Source organism: Emys orbicularis, chromosome 5, assembly GCF_028017835.1.
Source record: "Emys orbicularis isolate rEmyOrb1 chromosome 5, rEmyOrb1.hap1, whole genome shotgun sequence".
NCBI lineage: Eukaryota > Metazoa > Chordata > Testudines > Emydidae > Emys > Emys orbicularis.
In genome coordinates, this window is record NC_088687.1 from 71096221 (window position 1) to 71114934 (window position 18714).

An 18714-nucleotide genomic window follows, 5' to 3' on the forward strand; every position below is an offset into this window, starting at 1 on the left:
ATACCAAGTCGAATGACTTACAGAAGTCTAAGCTTAGCCCATAAACACTGTTACCTTTATCAATCAAACTTACAATCTCTTAAAAAATATATCAAGTTAGTTTAACAAGATTTTTTAGCAGTAATTGACCCAGTGTGGGCCTTCTGTGTTTGTAAAAAATAATATAAATGCCCGAGAACTAAGGAAGTCAAGTGCCAATATTACCATAGAAATATGAGAGCACCTCTCTCTTTCAGAACAGTTTGGGCAGATTTAATATAGTCTCTTTTGGGGTGTGTGAGTAAAGATTTGTAATTAATTTCCAGATATATGTAAATATACCTGGGAAAAATCAGCTTCAGTTTGTACTTGCAAGGCCTATGGCCAGAGGACTGCACAATCTGAGAAACTGTTAAGAACACTACATCCCTAGAGTTCTTACCTGTCCTGGTGACTATCATGATCTGGGCCGACATCTTTCATACTAGGAAGGTTGTTTCCTGATCTGACAATCAGGCTGTGGCCCACATTATTAATGGTCAGTAAATCAGATTCCCAGAGTGTGACATGTCTTATGTGTGCTTATATGTCACTGTTTACAATGTAACAATTATTTTACCACATCCTTGGTACTGATAACAGCATTTCTTTTTCTCATTTTCCGTTGGACGGGTTTCAAGACCTGGCAGCAGGGTACAATGCAACCCAAGTTAGGGCCACAGACATTGTGGATTCTTGGCTCCTGACCTCACAGACTGAAATCTATTGCCACAGGACCGCAGGGCATACAAAGCTGGTTTATTCTAAAATACCACACTTTGGGTAGGTTCCAGCCTCCCCCCATGTATGTCTCATCTCCGAGCAATAGAAGGTTCTGTCCGCTGTGGTGCTGGTTCACTACAGACTTTCACTATACTGAGTGCATCCTACTTGGCCAGAATAAAATTCTCCTATAGAGTCATGTGGTTTGTGGGGCCATGCAAGGGATTTCTCATTCACTGGAGGGTTAGTTACATTCACTGTCCTCTAGGACGACAAAGTGTCCACGTACACAAGGATAGTTGGTGTACAGCAGGGTGTACACAAATGGTAAGGAAAAGGGTCATGTTTCACATGTTTTGTTTAGGCATTTTTTTGGTGTCTTTTGATTCAAAAGCACCCCTAACTTGGAATGATGGGGAATGAGTTCCTAAGGGTGGCCTGCTTGATCCTACATTTACCCAAAAGAGACTGGGTTGCTCAGGGGGCCATCAAATGAGGTAACAATTGGATTTATGTGGAAAGGGCCCTCTGGGCATTTATATTATTTTTTTACAAGCCTGAATGGAGGATCAAGACCCCACTGTGCTAGGACCTGTACAGAGAGAGAACAAAGAAGACAGCATTTTCTTTGGCATCACTGGCAAAGTGAAAGTTTACAGGAGATCAATGACAATACAGCAGTTTCATATGGAGTAGAGATCTCAGATCCCTGCATGTCTTTAAAAAAAAAAAAGTGGAGTGGAGGACACTCGGAACAGGAAGTGAGATAGCTGGGAAGGGGAGAAAGGGGTAACAGAATGTGATGGAATAGTTTCGAGGCCATTTTTTGGGACTATATTGTGTGGCAGGGATATTTGGCTTCAGTAAGCACGTTTCCAGTTTGTCCTTTCAGGGTTAGTCTAACATGCAGCACCAGATGAGGTCTGAATCTGCGGTATAATCCACTGAATACACAAGTGGGTGGCTGGCAGATAAGGAGGTTCACAGATTAGTTTGGGATTGAGGTTATAGATGCAGTCACAATCAATGTAATATTGGTCAAGGAGAGCTATAAATGGGGAAGATCTCTAAATTTCTGTAAGGATTTGGTGGAATGAACTTTTATCTCCTGAAAGGGTGTCATTTACAAGACCTCCTGGATGGCAAAGTTTCAATACCTACCAGACTGGACTAGGTGGGTGCCAGAAGATTTATTTCTTACAGATTATGTGGCCCAGCATTAAATCACATTATTTTTGTCTGTGTCTCATTTACTGCTGTGTCTACTCCAATACAGTTTCATTAAAAGAAAAATCAGAATGGAGGAAAGTGGTGGTTTATTCTAATTAAGAACCGTGTGATGGATCTGTGCTCAATCAGGCCCATGTGAAGTTGTTTCTATTTACTGTTACCAAATAAAGGGGTCAATATTTAAACATTCTGACAGCTAACCCCTCCACAAGATACCAATTTGCACTAATATGAATCAAATAATCCTACAGGTTCTGGAGACTGAATACTTACACAGCTTTAGTTTATCATCTTTTCTGAACTGGAAAGGAAATGCCAATAGCTCAAACATGTGTCTGAAAGTATCACATGAAGTTGATTAAGTAGATGGGATTCAATCAACATCACATTTATAATAGGGCACACCAGAAAGTTTAAACACCTCTACTTACTTTTTATTTCTAAAGACTCCTCCAAATAAGCTTTTTTCCTACCCTCAACATTAAGGCATGTGGATAGCTTTACAACATAACAAAACCTATTTCTAAAAATACACTGACACCAACTAAAATGGCACTGGTCTTAAAATGGAAATCATTAAATGTGGGGGGAATGAAGTTAAGCATGCAGAAAGTTAGATTCGTGTAAATTTATAAAACAAGTGGTTGAGATTTTCACACAGTCAAGAACAACATAATGAACATATTCATTGCTATTAACCTACTGAGTCACACTCAAATCTCTGGTGACTCCAAATCATACCACCAGAAGGTTAATGACTCCAAATCATAATACCAGAAGGTATTATACAAAATGTGTGTGTGTTTGTGTATATATATACACACATATATATATACACACAAACACACACACAAATTTTGCATAATACAAAGGGTTTTTTTTTAACCTTCTGGTAATCAACCCTGTTGATTACCTATGTGCAAAGTATCATCAGGAGTCCATTCCTATCTTTCAGACATTCTGGATATCTTTTCTATTTCCTTTCCCTTTGATCTCCCCACTCAGCCCCAAACAGTTAGGACCCATTACATTTTTGAAAAAATAATATTTAATCTTAACTTCATTTCTCTAATTGTAAGGAACCAAGTCTGTCTTTCTGTATTCATGATTATTGTTGGGATTTTTCAGGTGATTAAAAATGTTTATGGCTAAATGCTATATCAACAGAGTCCTTTCTTCTCTAAGGCCTGGTCTACACTAGGCGTTTATGTCGAATTTAGCGCCGTTACATCGAATTAACCCTGCACCCGTCCACACCACGAGGCTATTTAGTTCGACATAGAGGTCTCTTAAATTCGACTTCTGTACTCCTCCCCAACGAGGGGAGTAGCGCTAAATTCGACATGGCCATATCGAATTAGGCTTGGTGTGGATGGAAATCGACGGTAATAGCTCCGGGAGCTATCCCACAGTGCACCACTCTGTTGACGCTCTGGACAGCAGTCTGAGCTCGGATGCTCTGACCAGCCACACAGGAAAAGCCCCAGGAAAATTTGAATTCCTTTTCCTGTCTGGGCAGTTTGAATCTCATTTCCTGTTTGGACATCGTGGCGAGCTCAGCAGCACTGGCAACGATGCAGAGCTCACCAGCAGAGATGGCCGTGCAATCCCAGAATAGAAAGAGAGCCCCAGCATGGACTGATAGGGAAGTCTTGGATCTGATCACTGTGTGGGGCGATGAGTCCGTGCTTTCCGAGCTGCGCTCCAAAAGACGGAATGCAAAGATCTATGAGAAGATCTCTAAAGCCATGGCAGAGAGAGGATACAGCCGGGATGCAACACAGTGCCGCGTGAAAATCAAGGAGCTGAGACAAGGCTACCAGAAGACCAAAGAGGCAAACGGACGCTCCGGATCCCAGCCCCACACATCCCGTTTCTACGAGGCACTGCATTCCATCCTAGGTGCGGCCGCCACCACTACCCCACCACTGACCGTGGACTCTGAGGATGGGATATTGTCCACGGCCGGTTCCTCGGACATGTTAGCGGACGGAGAAGAGGAGGACGAGGCAGTCGACAGCGCTTACCAAGCTGATTTCCCCGACAGCCAGGATCTCTTCATCACCCTTACAGAGATCCCCTACCAACCGTCCCCAGCATTTAACCCGGACACAGATTCAGGGGAAGGATCAAGCAGTAAGTGTTTTAAACATCTAAACATTTATTTTTAACAGAACTGGAATATTAACAATAAGAACAATGTGTTTTTCATGATTTGTTTGCCCTAGGCGCTTAACTATTCAGTCCCAACTATTTAAAAAAAATCTAACAATGTCCGGTTTTGCATGATTCTGCTGCCCAAGCCGCTCCACACTCTAGTCCCTGCCAGTGCAGCTATATTAAAATGCGGTCTATATGTTCGGGGATAGAGCTGAAATCCTCCAGGGACATCTCGAGGAAGCTCTCCTGGAGGTAATTGGAAAGCCTGTTCATCAGGTTCCTGGGGAGAGCGGCCTTATTGGGTCCTCCGAAGTAGGAGACGTTTCCGCGCCAGGAGATCCTCAAGTACTCCGGGATCATAGCCTTGCACAGCATGGCGGCATACGGCCCTGGTCTTTGCAGGCTTTCCCGAAGCATTCGCTCTTTATCGCTGTCTGAGATCCTCATGATTGTGATGTCGCTCATGATGACCTGCTTTGAATTAGGTAGGGGACTGTTAGTATTGGGACTGCTTGCCCGTTCCTTTACAGAACTGTAACCGCCGGTTTACAGCCACGCGGTGGAGGCGGGAGAGGGGCAGCATACAGGGATCTTTCCCTGGGACAGCTGCGAGGGGGTGGGACAGGGGCAGAGTTCATGCTTGGCCGATTGCTGGCAGCAGAGACTGGCATTGCTTTCAATGTGAAAGGAGGCCAGTGCTACTATTAAAGTTTTAAGCAGCCACAAGTCTACGGCTTACCATGTCTTCCTGCTACAGAAATTCCGGTGTCCTGCCCCGCTTCCCAGATCGGCAGTGCAAGACCCCAGGCACTGAAGGCGAGGTCCGAAAATTCGACCTTGTCCTGAGTGCGCATGTGATAGGTGCAGTGCATGGTCTTGTTCACAGAGAAAGACTATGTTCTTTGTTCACAACTACATTTATCTTTCGGAGGAATTCACTACCTTTTTCTCATTCCCACAGCCACATCTGCGACTGTCTCCCAACCCAGCCTGGCATCACACTCCCAGAGGCTAGCGCAAATTAGGCGAGGAAGAAGAAGACGCGAGAGGACATGTTCTCAGAACTAATGGGCTGCTCCCGAGCCCAGGCAGCACAGCAGAACCAGTGGAGGGAGAATTTGTCCCAAATGCACCGGACACACATGGAACGTGAGGAGAGGTGGCGGCAGGAAGACCAGCAGGCGACTCAAACGCTGCTTGGACTTATGAGTCAGGGCTGCTCGCATCCGGGTGTCATTGCGCTTCAGGGCAGGGGACAGCAACTCACAAAGTTCAAGGAAAATCCCCTTCCGCATGCGAAAGTTTCGCAGCCACTGGGATTCATCCCAGACCTGCAGCACTATGCGGTCCCACCAGTCCGTGCTTGTTTCCCGTGCCCAGAATCGCCGTTCCACAACATCCACATGACCCATTGTCACCGTGATGTCCTCGGCGCTGGGTCCCGTGCTTTCTGACAGGCCTGTGCTACTCTCAGACTTCAGGCCCTCACCGCGGTGCCGTAGCCTCCTCGCCTGGTTTATCTGCATCTGCCTCTGGTAAAGGTGGATGATAAGCTGCGAGGCGTTGACAACGGCCACAACTGCAGCGATGGTCGCAGCGGGATCCATGCTCGCAGTGCTGTGGCGTCCGCGCTGTCACTGACCAGAAAAGTGCGCGAACTGATTTCCCGCCGGCGCTTTCAGGGAGGGAGGGAGGGCGGTAGTGACGGACGGATGACGACAATTACCCAAAAGCACCCTCGACACATTTTTTTTACCCAGAAGGCATTGGCGGCTCGACCCAGAATTCCAATGGGCAGCAGGGACTGCGGGAACTGTGGGATAGCTGCCCACAGTGCACCGCTTCCAATGTCGACGCTTTCCCCGTTAGTGTGGACTCACAAAGTCGAATACTGTCCTTAGTGTGGACACACACGTTCGACTTTGAAATATCGATTCCACATATTCGATTTAAGTGAAATCGAACTACCCTCGTAGTGTAGACATACCCTAAGAGTAACTGCAGACATACCACCAACCAGATATACTTTTCATAAATAGGAAAGAAAATAAATGGGTAAAAAATTTGCTATCAGGGTGAAAAGCACTTGACATTCTTGAGGAAAATGCTACTAGCAAAAAAAATGATTTGTGGCTTATTGCCAAGGCTATTCTGGAATGAAACCAAAAAGCAAGTGCCAAACTTTGTTTTAAAAGTAGTTTGTTTCTATAACACTGTCTTTTAAAAATACTGAAAGCATTGTTATTCTGTAATTATTAGGGCTAGGTCATCCCACACCTGCAACAAATGTTGAGTATGTATGAAATCCAAGGCACTGCATACAGATTAAGGTAGCATTCAATATATGGATAGAAAAATCTGTTTTATAGTTATAAATTATTACAGCTATATTTAAAATAAATAATCCCTTACATTATGGCAGTGCTTGAGTATCTGTATGTAAAATTGACTGAAAACTGACTAATCTACTTTCATTGCCCAAGTTGAGAGAAATGCAGAAGGTAAAACATGACCAATAATGAAAATATTTGTAACAATTTCTTTTATTAACTAAACCAGTGGTTCCCAAACTTGTTCCACCGCTTGTGCAGGGGCTTTCCCTCCACAAGCGGCAGAACAAGTTTGGGAACCACTGAACTAAACAAAAGGTGTTGCGCAAAATGCAATGTAGGTAAGAAAACTACAGTGTCCTTTTAAATTAAATTTTTCCTGTACAGCCACTGATGCTGATTTTTATTAGTCAACATTTCATTATGCATTTTTTCCCCTTTTAGTGTCTCCTTCATTCTGTAATAAGCATTTGACTTTTCCACCCTTCCTTTACACTGACAATGTTAATAATTATGGGCCAGATACTCCTGCTGAGTAGCACATTAGCCTGCTCAGTTGTCCCACTGAAATCACTGCAAGATATGTGGCATTATCAAGTTCTATATAATCTCAGTTTTGAAGACAATCTTTTAAAATGTTTTTTCACTGTGGCTCATTTACCGCATATGACCTCACTTATGTTTTTGGGAACCAAAAGCACATTTAAAGTTTTTACAATTATGCAGTTCAAACAGCAAACATGCTATGGGTTTTATCTGACAGAGCAGGGCATGGTATTTCCAAAGCAGCATCCACTGGGAAATTATACAAATGCACTGCGCAGTTCTATAAACACCGATATCCTTTATTGACTTGTGTTCAGAAAATATATTGTACAATTTGCAGTCATTGACAAATATATTCCCAATAAAAGAAAATAACTATACTGTAGAACAGGGGTCGGCAACGTTTGACACGCGGCTCGCCAGGGTAAGCACCCTGGCGGGCCGGGCCAGTTTATTTACCTGCTGACGCGGCAGGTTCAGTCGATCGCGGCCCCCACTGGCCGTGGTTCGCCGTCCCGGGCTAATGGGGGCGGCGGGAAGCCGCGGCCAGCACATCCCTCACCCGCGCCGCTTCCCGCCACCCCCATTGGCCTGGGACGGTGAACCGCGGCCAGTGGGGGCCACGATCGGCCGAACCTGCCGCATCAGCAGGTAAATAAACTGGCTCAGCCCGCCAGGGTGCTTACCCTGGCGAGCCACATGCCAAACATTGCCGACCCCTGCTGTAGAATGTGGCAGGGTGCTGGTTGAGAAGCCCTTAATCAGCTCCTGTCACTCCAGCCCCAATTAAGGGGAATGGATTGGGGTTAGGTGAATAGCCTTGTGCCTGCCTGGTAACTGGCTGCACCTGCAAGTCTTATTAGCCCAGAGCTATAAAGGCTGGGAGGAAGCCAGATAAGGGGGAGAGGGAAAGAGAAAGGTCAGGCACAGAAGGAAGTTGGAGCCTCCTAGTCTGTTGCCGGCCAGGCCTGTTGTAGGCAAAGTATCTGTGAATATAGTTGGGAACTGGTGGTGGGAAACCTTATGAGAACAAAGAGCATGGGTGTTGCAGCAGACTGAGGTGTCCCTGACTCATTGAAGAGGGAGGCCCAGGGACCAAATATCCAGGGACGCAGCGTGAACCCTATTACATAGAACAATATTAAGCTTTCACTGAGCTTGAAGAGAATCAAAATAAACTTTGCCTGGAGTAAAGGAACAAAAATATTTATCTTTTATGTCAATTTCAAGAGTGATTGCTCCTCAGATAACCTCAAATGTTTATTTTGATATACATGCATCATAAATTTGAGAGAATACAGAAAGCATAACATCTTTAAAAAGAGGAATAAGTAAATATTTGTAAACAACCTCCTGTAGTCTCTCACATTTTTAACATTTTGCTGACAAAGGACTAGATTTTGCATTTGCTCCTAGTTCTGTGTAAGAAGTGACACACAGTAGGACCACCTAAGGAAAAGCCCTGGAAGTGCAATATGAGAAACAATCTCTTTCCCCTTATTCCTGGGGAGTAGTAATTACTACCAGCTCAGCTGTGCTGGTTGGGGCATTGGAAGGGGAGCACAGTAAATTGCCCACCACCCTTCCCAGTGGTGGGAAACAATACCAGACACAAAGAGATCCTATTTCCCTAGGGTTACCATACGTCCGGTTTTTCCCGGACATGTCCGGCTTTTCGGCAATCAAACCCCCGTCCGGGGGGAATTGCCAAAGAGCCGAACATGTCCGGGAAAAATACCGGCCGGGCACTTCCTCTCCCGCGGCTGCTCTGCTCCTCCCCTGACTCAGACTTTGGCTCTGTTTAAGAGCCAAGCTGCCCGAGCCAGCGCTACCGGCTTCGGGCAGCCCCCTTGCCTCCGGACCCCGAGCCGCCGGAGCAGAGCAGCTGGAGCCGGGGAGGAGAAGTGCCTGGCCGGCGGCTGGGGTCCGGAGGCACGGGGGCTGCCCGAAGCCGGTAGCGCTGGCTCGGGCAGCTTGGCTCTTAAACAGAGCTGAAGTCTGAGTCCGGGGAGGAGCAGAGCAGCTGGAGCCGGGGAGGAGAAGTGCCCGGCCGGGGGCGCAGGGTCCAGAGGCATGGGGGCTGCCCGAAGCCCGAGCGCTACCGGCTTCATGGTTTGCCGGGCAGCCTCCAGACCCTGCGCCCCCGGTTGGGTGCTTCCCCTCCCGGGCTCCAGCTGCGCTGGGGAAGCGCCGGCCGGGGGCGCAGAGTCTGGGGGCTGCCCGGCAAACCGTAAAGCCGGTAGCGCTCGGGCAGCCCTTTTCGCATGGCTGGGAGGGAGGAGGGGGAGTTAGGGCGGGGACTTTGGGGAAGGGGCGGGGAAAGGGCGGAGTTGGGGCGGGGCCGGGGGTGGGAAAGGGGCAGGGCCAGGGCCCGTGGAGTGTCCTCTTTTTTTATTTTTTAAATATGGTAACCCTAATTTCCCTCCACACCCATGCAATGAAAATGTGAGGAGGCCACACAGGAGCACGTGTGTGCATCTCTCTCTCTTTCTTTTATACCTCCCTACAGCCCCTGCACTGCTATGTATGGCCAAGCCATGACTGAGCCTATAGGACCCAATGAAGTCAAGGGACTACTCAGAGTACAGTACTAATGAACATAAGTAAGGGTGGCAGAATCTTGCCCTTAGTGGGTTCATTTAGCCCCATATCTTTCCACACATAGCGACACAATTTTGACTGCTTCAGTTATTGTGTGTCAGAGCTCAATTGTAATGATTTTAGTGCTAACCACCACTTGTACATCTCTGTGTACACCAGGCGCTATATATCCTGAAAATGCACTCAGTGTTAGTAGCAGACATTTAGATGTACATATGAAATCACTGCCATCTTTTCAAAGGATAAATGAAATGAGAGAATCTGACTCTCTGCCTGCACAAGTTTTGCAGAACTAGTTACACTAGAAGCAACCAGACTTGCCTTGTATGTCTCTTTTTTATTTGAGAATTTTCAAAGTTTTATAGAAAGAGCTCTCATTCCACACTCTCTGAATCTCTTAATTGCACAATGCATGTGTAGCTGCTGTTAGAATATCTGAAACTCCTGTGTCACAGTATTCTGAATACTGTGCTCTGAATACTGAGGTACTTCACAAGCCAAACATGAAATCATCATATAGATTTGAAAAATTAAGATTTCTGGAGATACTTCTCCCTTACCTCTCCTGCATCCTCTGCAATTGTACCCCTATAAGGAAGAAATGGCTAGGAGCCACCACCATTGCTGGAAAAATGTTGTAGGCAAAGAAAGGTCACATGGATACCCTGTCTCTTCCCTTAGGGAGTAGTTAGCAGCCTTGCTCACTTCCACATAAAAGGACTGGGGAAGAAATGGCTGGGAAGGAGGCATTCAGGAACTTTGAGGTTTCTAGGTTTGTTATGTTTTGAATTCTCTTCAAAGACTGGTAATTCCTTTGGGATGAGGGTAGGATAGAAGGAAGATAGGGTGACCACATAACAAATGGGAAAAATTGGGATACTTTTTTTTGGGGTGGGAAGCGGCGTATAGTTGCGTATATAAAACAAAGCCCCTAATATCAGGATGTCTGGTCATTCTAAAGGAAGATGATACACTCTGAAAAATGACAATCTGGCTTTGGCATCAGTACAGAGAGGGAACAGGGCTGGGAGAAATTGTAATGTGTAAATTCTATACTTTTAATACAGTTGGTTATTTGTTGTTAACCTGTTTGTGTTTGTCTGGCTTTTTAGAGGATAAGATCTTTGAGAGAAGGACCATCTTCCTTTCTCTGCATGTACAGTGCCTAGCCCTGGGGCCCATTTCCTGACTAGCCCTTTGAATGCTACCATATGGAATTACTAAACAATGACAACGAGATATCTGGCATGATTTAAACATGTTTCAAACAGGTTTTAATAGTTCCTGTATACGTATATGCATATAGTAATTTACTGTGAATTATTTATGACTATTTCTCAAACACTAAAGTCAAAATAGTATATTCTCATTTTAAAAGAATGCAGTATTTCCATTCCCAAGCATTCAGAGCCTCCAAAAACTCACAGCATTATTGAAAAAAAAACCTCATGATTTCAAAGCCAGTCAATTTGGGGTTCTTTTTTGTTTGCCTTCTGAGAGTTTAAAGTGAACACAGGTCACATTTCCAAACTTTTCTCTACAACTACAAAAACTAGAATCTGACTTTTAAAAAACATGAACTTTGAGATTCTCACATAATCCCTTGACTTCAAGGGCTGGAGCTTTAAGAAATATATTAAATATAATGAGATTCAGGATAAAAGATTAAGAGCTAGCTGGCAACACTGAGAATGAAATGTTGGTCATATCCTGCTTATCTGATTAAAGCTGAGCAGGACACCCTTCTTCTGGGTATGTCTACACAGCAGCCGGGAGCATGCCATCTTTACTTGAGCTAGCACGCTAAGAATAGCAGTGTGGGCATTGCAAGAAGGGCTGTGGCTCAGTCTAGCCACCTGAGACCAAGTCCACGTCATCTCCTGGGTTCATGCTAGCCTGAGGCACCATCTATGCTGCAACGTCCACACTGCTATTTTTAGTATGCTAGATTGAGCAGAGCTAGTGCAAATCTGTACATCTGGGCAGGGAGGCACGAAGAGGAAGTATAATCATATTTTGGAAAAGTTATGCACAGATTGCAAGTGCAGCAGGAAATCAAAAGGAAAATTAATACAGTAAATAGCAGTTCTACAATCTTTAAATGGGTGGGGTATTGAGTAAGTCCATTGATTAAAATTCTATATAGAAAGAAGGTGTTTTTTGCCTTTACAGGTAATGAGTGCATAGCTTGTGTATGATAGATGCATTTTTTTTCTTCCACTAAAGCATCAGGTATTATCTATTGGTGCAGACACTTTGGTGGGATAAAGATCAGATGTCTATACTAATATTATATGGTGGATCTCAAGAGGATATTGACTTGCTTGCAGTTCCTGCAAAGAACAGAACTGCCTTCTCGTGGTTTCATTCTTTTCTCTCGAGAAATCTCAGAGGTTAATGCTGGGCAAATATTCTTCTGTTTTGTTATGTTGTATACTGCAGGTTTCCATGCTGCCATCCCTTTAATACAATGTGTATGAGGTGTTAGGACAGTTAGTGAGTAGATATTGCACTCTCAAAACTGGATGAGAAGGCGATATAAAGTTGAGTGTCATCGCCACACTGAAGTGCTTTCAGTATGGTGATGACACTCAAATTTGTATCTCTTTTTCATCCAGCTTCAAGAGTGCAGTCAAGCATCTCAGTCAGTGTTTGGGAGATACTTGGATACGAATGAGAGTAAGTTTGTTGAGAGAACATCCACGTAAGACTAAGGTGTTTGTGGTGCATTGCAGGAAACAATTAAGGGATTTGGCTAAATTTATACTTAGCACCAGCCCCAAATGAGTGTAAAAGAGTATGCACATAATTTTTCAATACAGTTTGTAACTTGCAGACCTGGTTAAATTTCCAATTGCTTTTTTCCATGTATGCCTAGTCCATGGGATGCAAACTTTTCTTCTGGATGCAGACATGACTACTGTAATCCATACTATTGTCACCTCAAGATTAGACTACTGTAACATGCCACACCTTAAGCCCATTAGGAAACTGCATCTAAGGGAGACTGAAGCAGCTTGCTTATTATTAGTATCTCATAGTGAGCATGACATCTTTGCCCCAGAATCTGCAGTTGCTGTCTACTTGTGGCCTGTGGGTAGATTTTAAAGCGTTGGTCTTTCCTCATAATAGCCGAGACCTATCTACATGGATGACTGTTTCTCTCCTCATTCACCACTGCCACAGTCACACTTTGCAGAATGGCCTGGCCTGTGTTTCCTTGATTTAAAAGAGAGGGAACTGTGAGTAAGGGGTTCTTCCTTGACTTTGCAGTTTACCCTCCATAGATCTGAAACAGCTTGAATTTTTAATCTTCAGAGCATGCTGCAAAACTCATCTTTGAACAGGCATTTGTGAAGGCTGAGCTGGGCGGAGTGGGGGAGGGAGTAGAATTTCTTCTGGAATCTGAGGTAGGGGAATATCATTTTATTTATTTATTTACTGCTAACTATTTGTTTTATGTTGGGTGAGATTTGTTGCTGTTCTGCTTTTTAGTCTCACAATGTTTTTGATTTTTTGTGGGTGTCAGCCCAGGATAGGTTTTTATGCTGTTCAAATCAAAATAAATAACTGCTTCTTTTTATTAAACAGTGGGATATTTGACTGTTTTTGGAAATATAAATTGACTTTAGCAATGAATGAATGAATAATTTGATTATTTTATTCTTACCTGAGAAGAATATGTATGACCATCTGATCCACAAACAGGATTGGTATAAACTACTGGACACTGCTTGCAGTTTGATGAAATGGGACCACCTCTCGGTTGTTTATGGCCTAAACCAGCCTCTTTCATACTGTAAATAAACAAAAAGCATTAACCTGATAAGCAAAAGTATTTGTAAAAGCATATATATTGTCACACTATAATTATTAGTCACCTGAGGACCTTGTGTATTAGGTTCCAGTAGGTAAAAAAACATCTTTCCTACACTCTCTCTCTCCCACAGTTTTTATATGACACGCATCACTGCGGAATCTGAGCACCTCCATGGTATCTCAATACCTAACTCTTTATAGTAAGCAAAAAATGACTGAGAAAGAAGATATAGTAACACTTATTCTTATTGCTTTAGAGAAAAAAAATCCAGCAGGTGCGCATATATAAAAAAAAAAATGTGCCAACCTGAATAAAATGTAAAATGCATACCACACTATTGGGTTTACATAAGTACGAGAATAAAATAATAAATCGGTGATTTCTATGCACTATTTATCTGCTTGGAATCTTACTAAGGAGTAGAAGGGGAAAAAAAATGAGAAATCTGCAACACAATCTCAAACTGGGCTGTGTCCTTAGCAGCGAGTCCCTCACAATATCAGTTTAGAAAGTCCACAGCATTAAAGTTCTGCAATTCCCTGTTCTTCCATTCCATGGTTTTCAAAGTGTTTCATGTGCAGACAACCAAGAAGGCTCTGCTAATCACCAGGTGGTTCATGAGTCACAGTCTGAGAATTACTTGTTAAAGTGATTAAAGAAAACTAAAAAAATAGAAAACAAAATCCGCTTTTATCAGCACCCTTCAATTTATTTGTTAAAGTAGTAAAAATCTGCAGTGGCCTACACCTATACCCGATGCTGAATTGCTGGTTGTCTAAACACACTGGCCCTGGATCTCATTTATGCTATGGCTTCTCTACCCCACTCTGGCAGTGGAAAGAGGATTTAATGTGGGTAAAAACATAACTTATATGCATAATGGTGTGTACAAATATTGTATGGGTGTGTAAATTATGAATTATAGTAGTATAAATGTGTTAATGTAAAGGAAATCAAGCCCATTGCACATAAAAATTAGCATTTACTACTGCCAGAAATCAATGAGAGCTTAAATTATCTGCAGAATGAATGTTTTTATGCAAGTCAAACTTGCCCAGGAAGCCGGTCAGAACTAGAAATATAGTTACATGACACAAATTTCCACTTATAGGCCCCAAATCAGTAAAAAATACTTAAGAACATGCTTAGAAACTTTGCTGAATTGGGGACATAGATCTGCAAATGTACCTTACTCTTGACTGCAACATTCCTGCTATTGTCTTGGGAATACTGAGTCATTCATGACACAGTTTACTGTGAATTGATTTGTGTACAATAGCATCAACTGAAGACTATGTTAACACCATTAATCTCATCTCACTTGTAAGCAAGACAAATCTGAATCAGATCTCTAGATACGAACAGCCAGTGCACTAATACCCTGTGACAGCTACTTCCTCCGTCCTCACTTCTCTAAAAGTGTCACGCTTTCACTTGTGTATCAGTGTAATTTGATCATTTAGAGCAGATGGTCTTCCTCTTATCCCTTGTTCTTCTGCAGCCTATAGGATGTTTTCAGATTCCCCGCATGCAATGCCATTATAAAGTTGTATGAGAAATAAACGTTAAAAAATATATTTTGCATAAGCTACATATATTCGCCTCACTTTTTTTTTTACATGAGCAAACACAGCACATACTATGTATTTAGTCCAGTGGTTAGGGCACTAGCCTAGTACGAGAGACCCTGGGTGCAGTTCCCTGCTCCACCACACATTTCCTGTGTGACCTTGGGCAAGTAATTTAGCCTCTCTGTAAAATGGGAATAACAGCACTGCCCTACCTCACAGGGGTTTTGTGAGAATACAAATAAAATACATTAAAAAAAAAATCAGACCCTCCAACACAATGGTAATGAAGCCATACAAGAACTTTAGATCGACCTTCCTCTGGCGATGTATAAAACACATTATTTACAAGTGACATCTGTACCTCCCAGTTTAATATCAAACATACTGACATGGGAAATTTAAAAAACAAACTGTTTTACACCAAAAACAAACTACTGCATATGAAAACATGCACACTTCTTAATTATTAGTAATGGTTTCCATTCTGAAGCATACAAATACTTTCTTACAAACATCTATTATTTAAAATACAAAGAGTGTGGGTTGTCCTTTACCATTTTCAGTTTTTCAAGGTATGTAGCCTCCAGCCCATGAATAAAAATATATATGAGCCTTTGACATGCGAGTTGAGAGAACATACATTATACAAACTAAACTGAATTATAACCATTGCTACATGTTGATGATGGCTTGAACTAACATACAGTATATGATTACTTGGAAAGTTATGGAGCTTGAATTGTAAATAGGCTTGGAAAATGTAATCTTTTATAAGTATGTCGATAAATATGGACTTCTTCATCCACATACACCATTTCAATGGTGAAAAGATATTTTCAATTGTAATTATATATTATATATATTTTACACAAACAGGCAAAGTAAGAAATATACTACTTCAGAATTTATTAGAGTTTTATTTAAGGATATATACTTTGTATATTTTGACATGATGTTGGCAATATGTGTTTTAACCGTTACAAAGCTTTAACTTTTTGAATCTCAGTATCTATTCTCATTAAATAATTGTCTGATACCCCTTTATTGTTTGACCCCTTGCCCCACAGTTTTGCACAACCATGAGAAAGTAAATAAATAAAAATTAAAAAAGACTTAAAATAAACCAATATCACCCATCGAAATTATAAAAAATACTAAATTCTGCCAAACCTAAATATCAATCCACAGCCCTGATCTTAACTCACAAGATATAAATAAACTTATTAAAGAAAACCACCACATATACAAGCATAAAAGCTCGATTATACTTTTTCCTTATGAGCAGCAAAATATCTATTACAAAATAAGGATATTTTAATGTTTCAGCTCTTGGGTATAGCAACATATTGTGAACATCTATTAAAGAGTGCAGAGAGAAAAAATCAGTATACATAATAAATGAGTAATTAATATTCAGTCTGCCATATCTTTATTTTCTTTATTATTTTTAATAGAATTAGAAGGGGGAAAATCCAGAATCACTATGATGTTCACATGCTGACAATGAGTAACTGTGCGTTTGCATTGCTATAATTCTTCCTGGTTTCATTCTCTTCTTACTGTTTTGTCATCCTTACTTGTCATGTAAAACACAGATTTCTAGGTCTTCTGTGAAGTGGCCAGTATGCTCTTGGGTATAATAAAAATCATATTGGTACACAGAATAGAAGTCCCCCTCCTCCCCTCCCTTCCAGATATAGTCTTTGCTGGTACTAAGAAAGGTAACATTAAGTGTACATGTATAAACATCATGAGCTGCATTTCCAGCTTAATTTTACTTGAAACATTTGTGATTACATCAATTTGCATGCACAAAATCATGCATATATGTGTAGACTGAGTAATTGCACATGCAAGAGGATTGTTAGGCACATAATTAGCCAATCTGCCCAATTAATCATGCAAATACCTGTTTGCATACATCAGTGTAGTTTTCTGTATGCACAAATATCTTACCCACGAATATCATGTGCACAGTTAAAATGGGTCACTGAAACTGTGGCTTTGAACCAAAATTCTAAGCAACTCTATTCACTTAAAAGATTTATATATATGTGTGTGTGTGATATATAAAATATATATAAAATAAAATCTTAAGTATATATTACACACACACACACACAAAATGAACACATCAGTCTGCACAGAGAAGACAGGTAGCATGTTTGAGTTGCAAAGGAATTTATATTTAAGAGTCCTTGATTCAAATATCTGCAGAAGCAGATTTTTCAGAGTGCAAAGTTATTTAAAGTAAATGGGGTTGATTCACTGTTGCTATGTGGACCTTAAATGTGATTCACGGGACTCGTACAATTCTTGCATCATGACTATTATTGTGATGCTAATAGACTTCCAAGGCACTGCTATTTAAAGGTTTTCCGAGTGTGTGCCAGCATGGGGCTTTGAGGGGACTTGTAACTGGACAGTATCATTAACATAATTGGATGAAAGACTTGTTTAGCACTAATCAAACTGTTTTCACTGGAGCAGATTGGATTTCTTTTGGAGTACTCTCTCTGTCTAGGACTTCCTTGAAGTTGCAAGTAGGAATGAAATATCACTGCCACTGCATTACTGAGGTTTTCTTTTTAAGTGACAAAATCAAGCAAAGCACTGCTGTTCCAAACTTTTTGCTGTAATGTGTTGGCCTGCCACACTACTTATGGTAAACTAACAAACATAAGAAAATACTGTGACAAGAAATAAATAGTCAATCAAACCCAAGAGAAATAAACAAAACAATTTTAGTTTTACAAAAGAACAAAGACCACATAGAAGTCAACTCGTATTACTTGTTAGCATTTTGAATCTCCATGGTGTTGAAAAAGAGATAATCAGAACATGCAGCATGTGGGACTATATAAGTGTGCTTTTGGGTTTTTTAATATCTTCTAACAAAAAGCACCCAAGAGGTCAGGTTTGAAAAATTACACATAAGCTATCATTTTGGTCAGACTTTCTCAACATACATACATGGTAGGTTTCAAGATGTTAATGGCCAGGTTCTTTGTGTGTGTTTAAAAGGGATAATATTGTTTGCTTATCTGAACTGGAGATGGGAAAATGAGGAAACAAAAAATATTCTTGAAGATGCAAATATCCAAATTCCTAGTGCCTGCTTCTGCCAATATGATGCATCAATATCACATAGCTAAACCATAAGGGAAATTTCTCTTCTGGCTCCAGTGATTGCAGTTTCACTGAGTTCATGGAGTTTTACCCATTTACACTAGCAGAGAATCTGTAGCATTTACAGAGGAAAACCCTGGGACCTTTCACACTGAAGCTTTCACAACTGGTACACTTAAAAAGAGCACTATGCGAGTTTTTTCTCCTTTTAAGAGTGAAATCATCTCTGTCTCGGGGGCTGCAGAAATCCCAAAATAAAACTAAAACCACAGCTCTTTTGCTTTGTGGTGGATCTGAGAAATGAAAAAGCTGCAAAGAGAGACTCTGATGTCCCTCGCTTGTCATGGAGTGGAACAGAACTCAGTGGCACCTTTGTCTTTGGAGAAAGATGCAGGAAGGGGTGTGTGGTTGGCTTGAGGAAGCTGATGAGTCATGAAATCCATGTAGCTGGCATGTTGGGCCATGACAATACGTTGCAGTACAGGCCATAGTAGAGCTACTCAGATGCCTCCCGCCCTGCCTGCAGACTAGGACAATGATTCAATCTCCACAATTCCTGCACTGGAATCCTGTGCACAGCCTGTTT

General features: G+C 42.0%; 1 protein-coding gene across 4 annotated transcripts in view; it reads right to left on the reverse strand.

Annotated features, from left to right (window-relative positions):
* SPOCK3 (SPARC (osteonectin), cwcv and kazal like domains proteoglycan 3) overlaps nt 1-18714 on the reverse strand; it is a 402955-nt gene that overhangs the window by 119164 nt on the left and 265077 nt on the right. For 3 of the 4 annotated variants that reach the window (XM_065405132.1, XM_065405131.1, XM_065405130.1), the window contains one exon: nt 13279-13405. The exons of the other annotated variant lie outside the window; for it this stretch is intronic. In XM_065405132.1, the coding sequence (XP_065261204.1) occupies nt 13279-13405 (127 nt within the window). The remainder of the gene's footprint in view (nt 1-13278; nt 13406-18714) is intronic. 4 annotated transcript variants of the gene reach the window in all.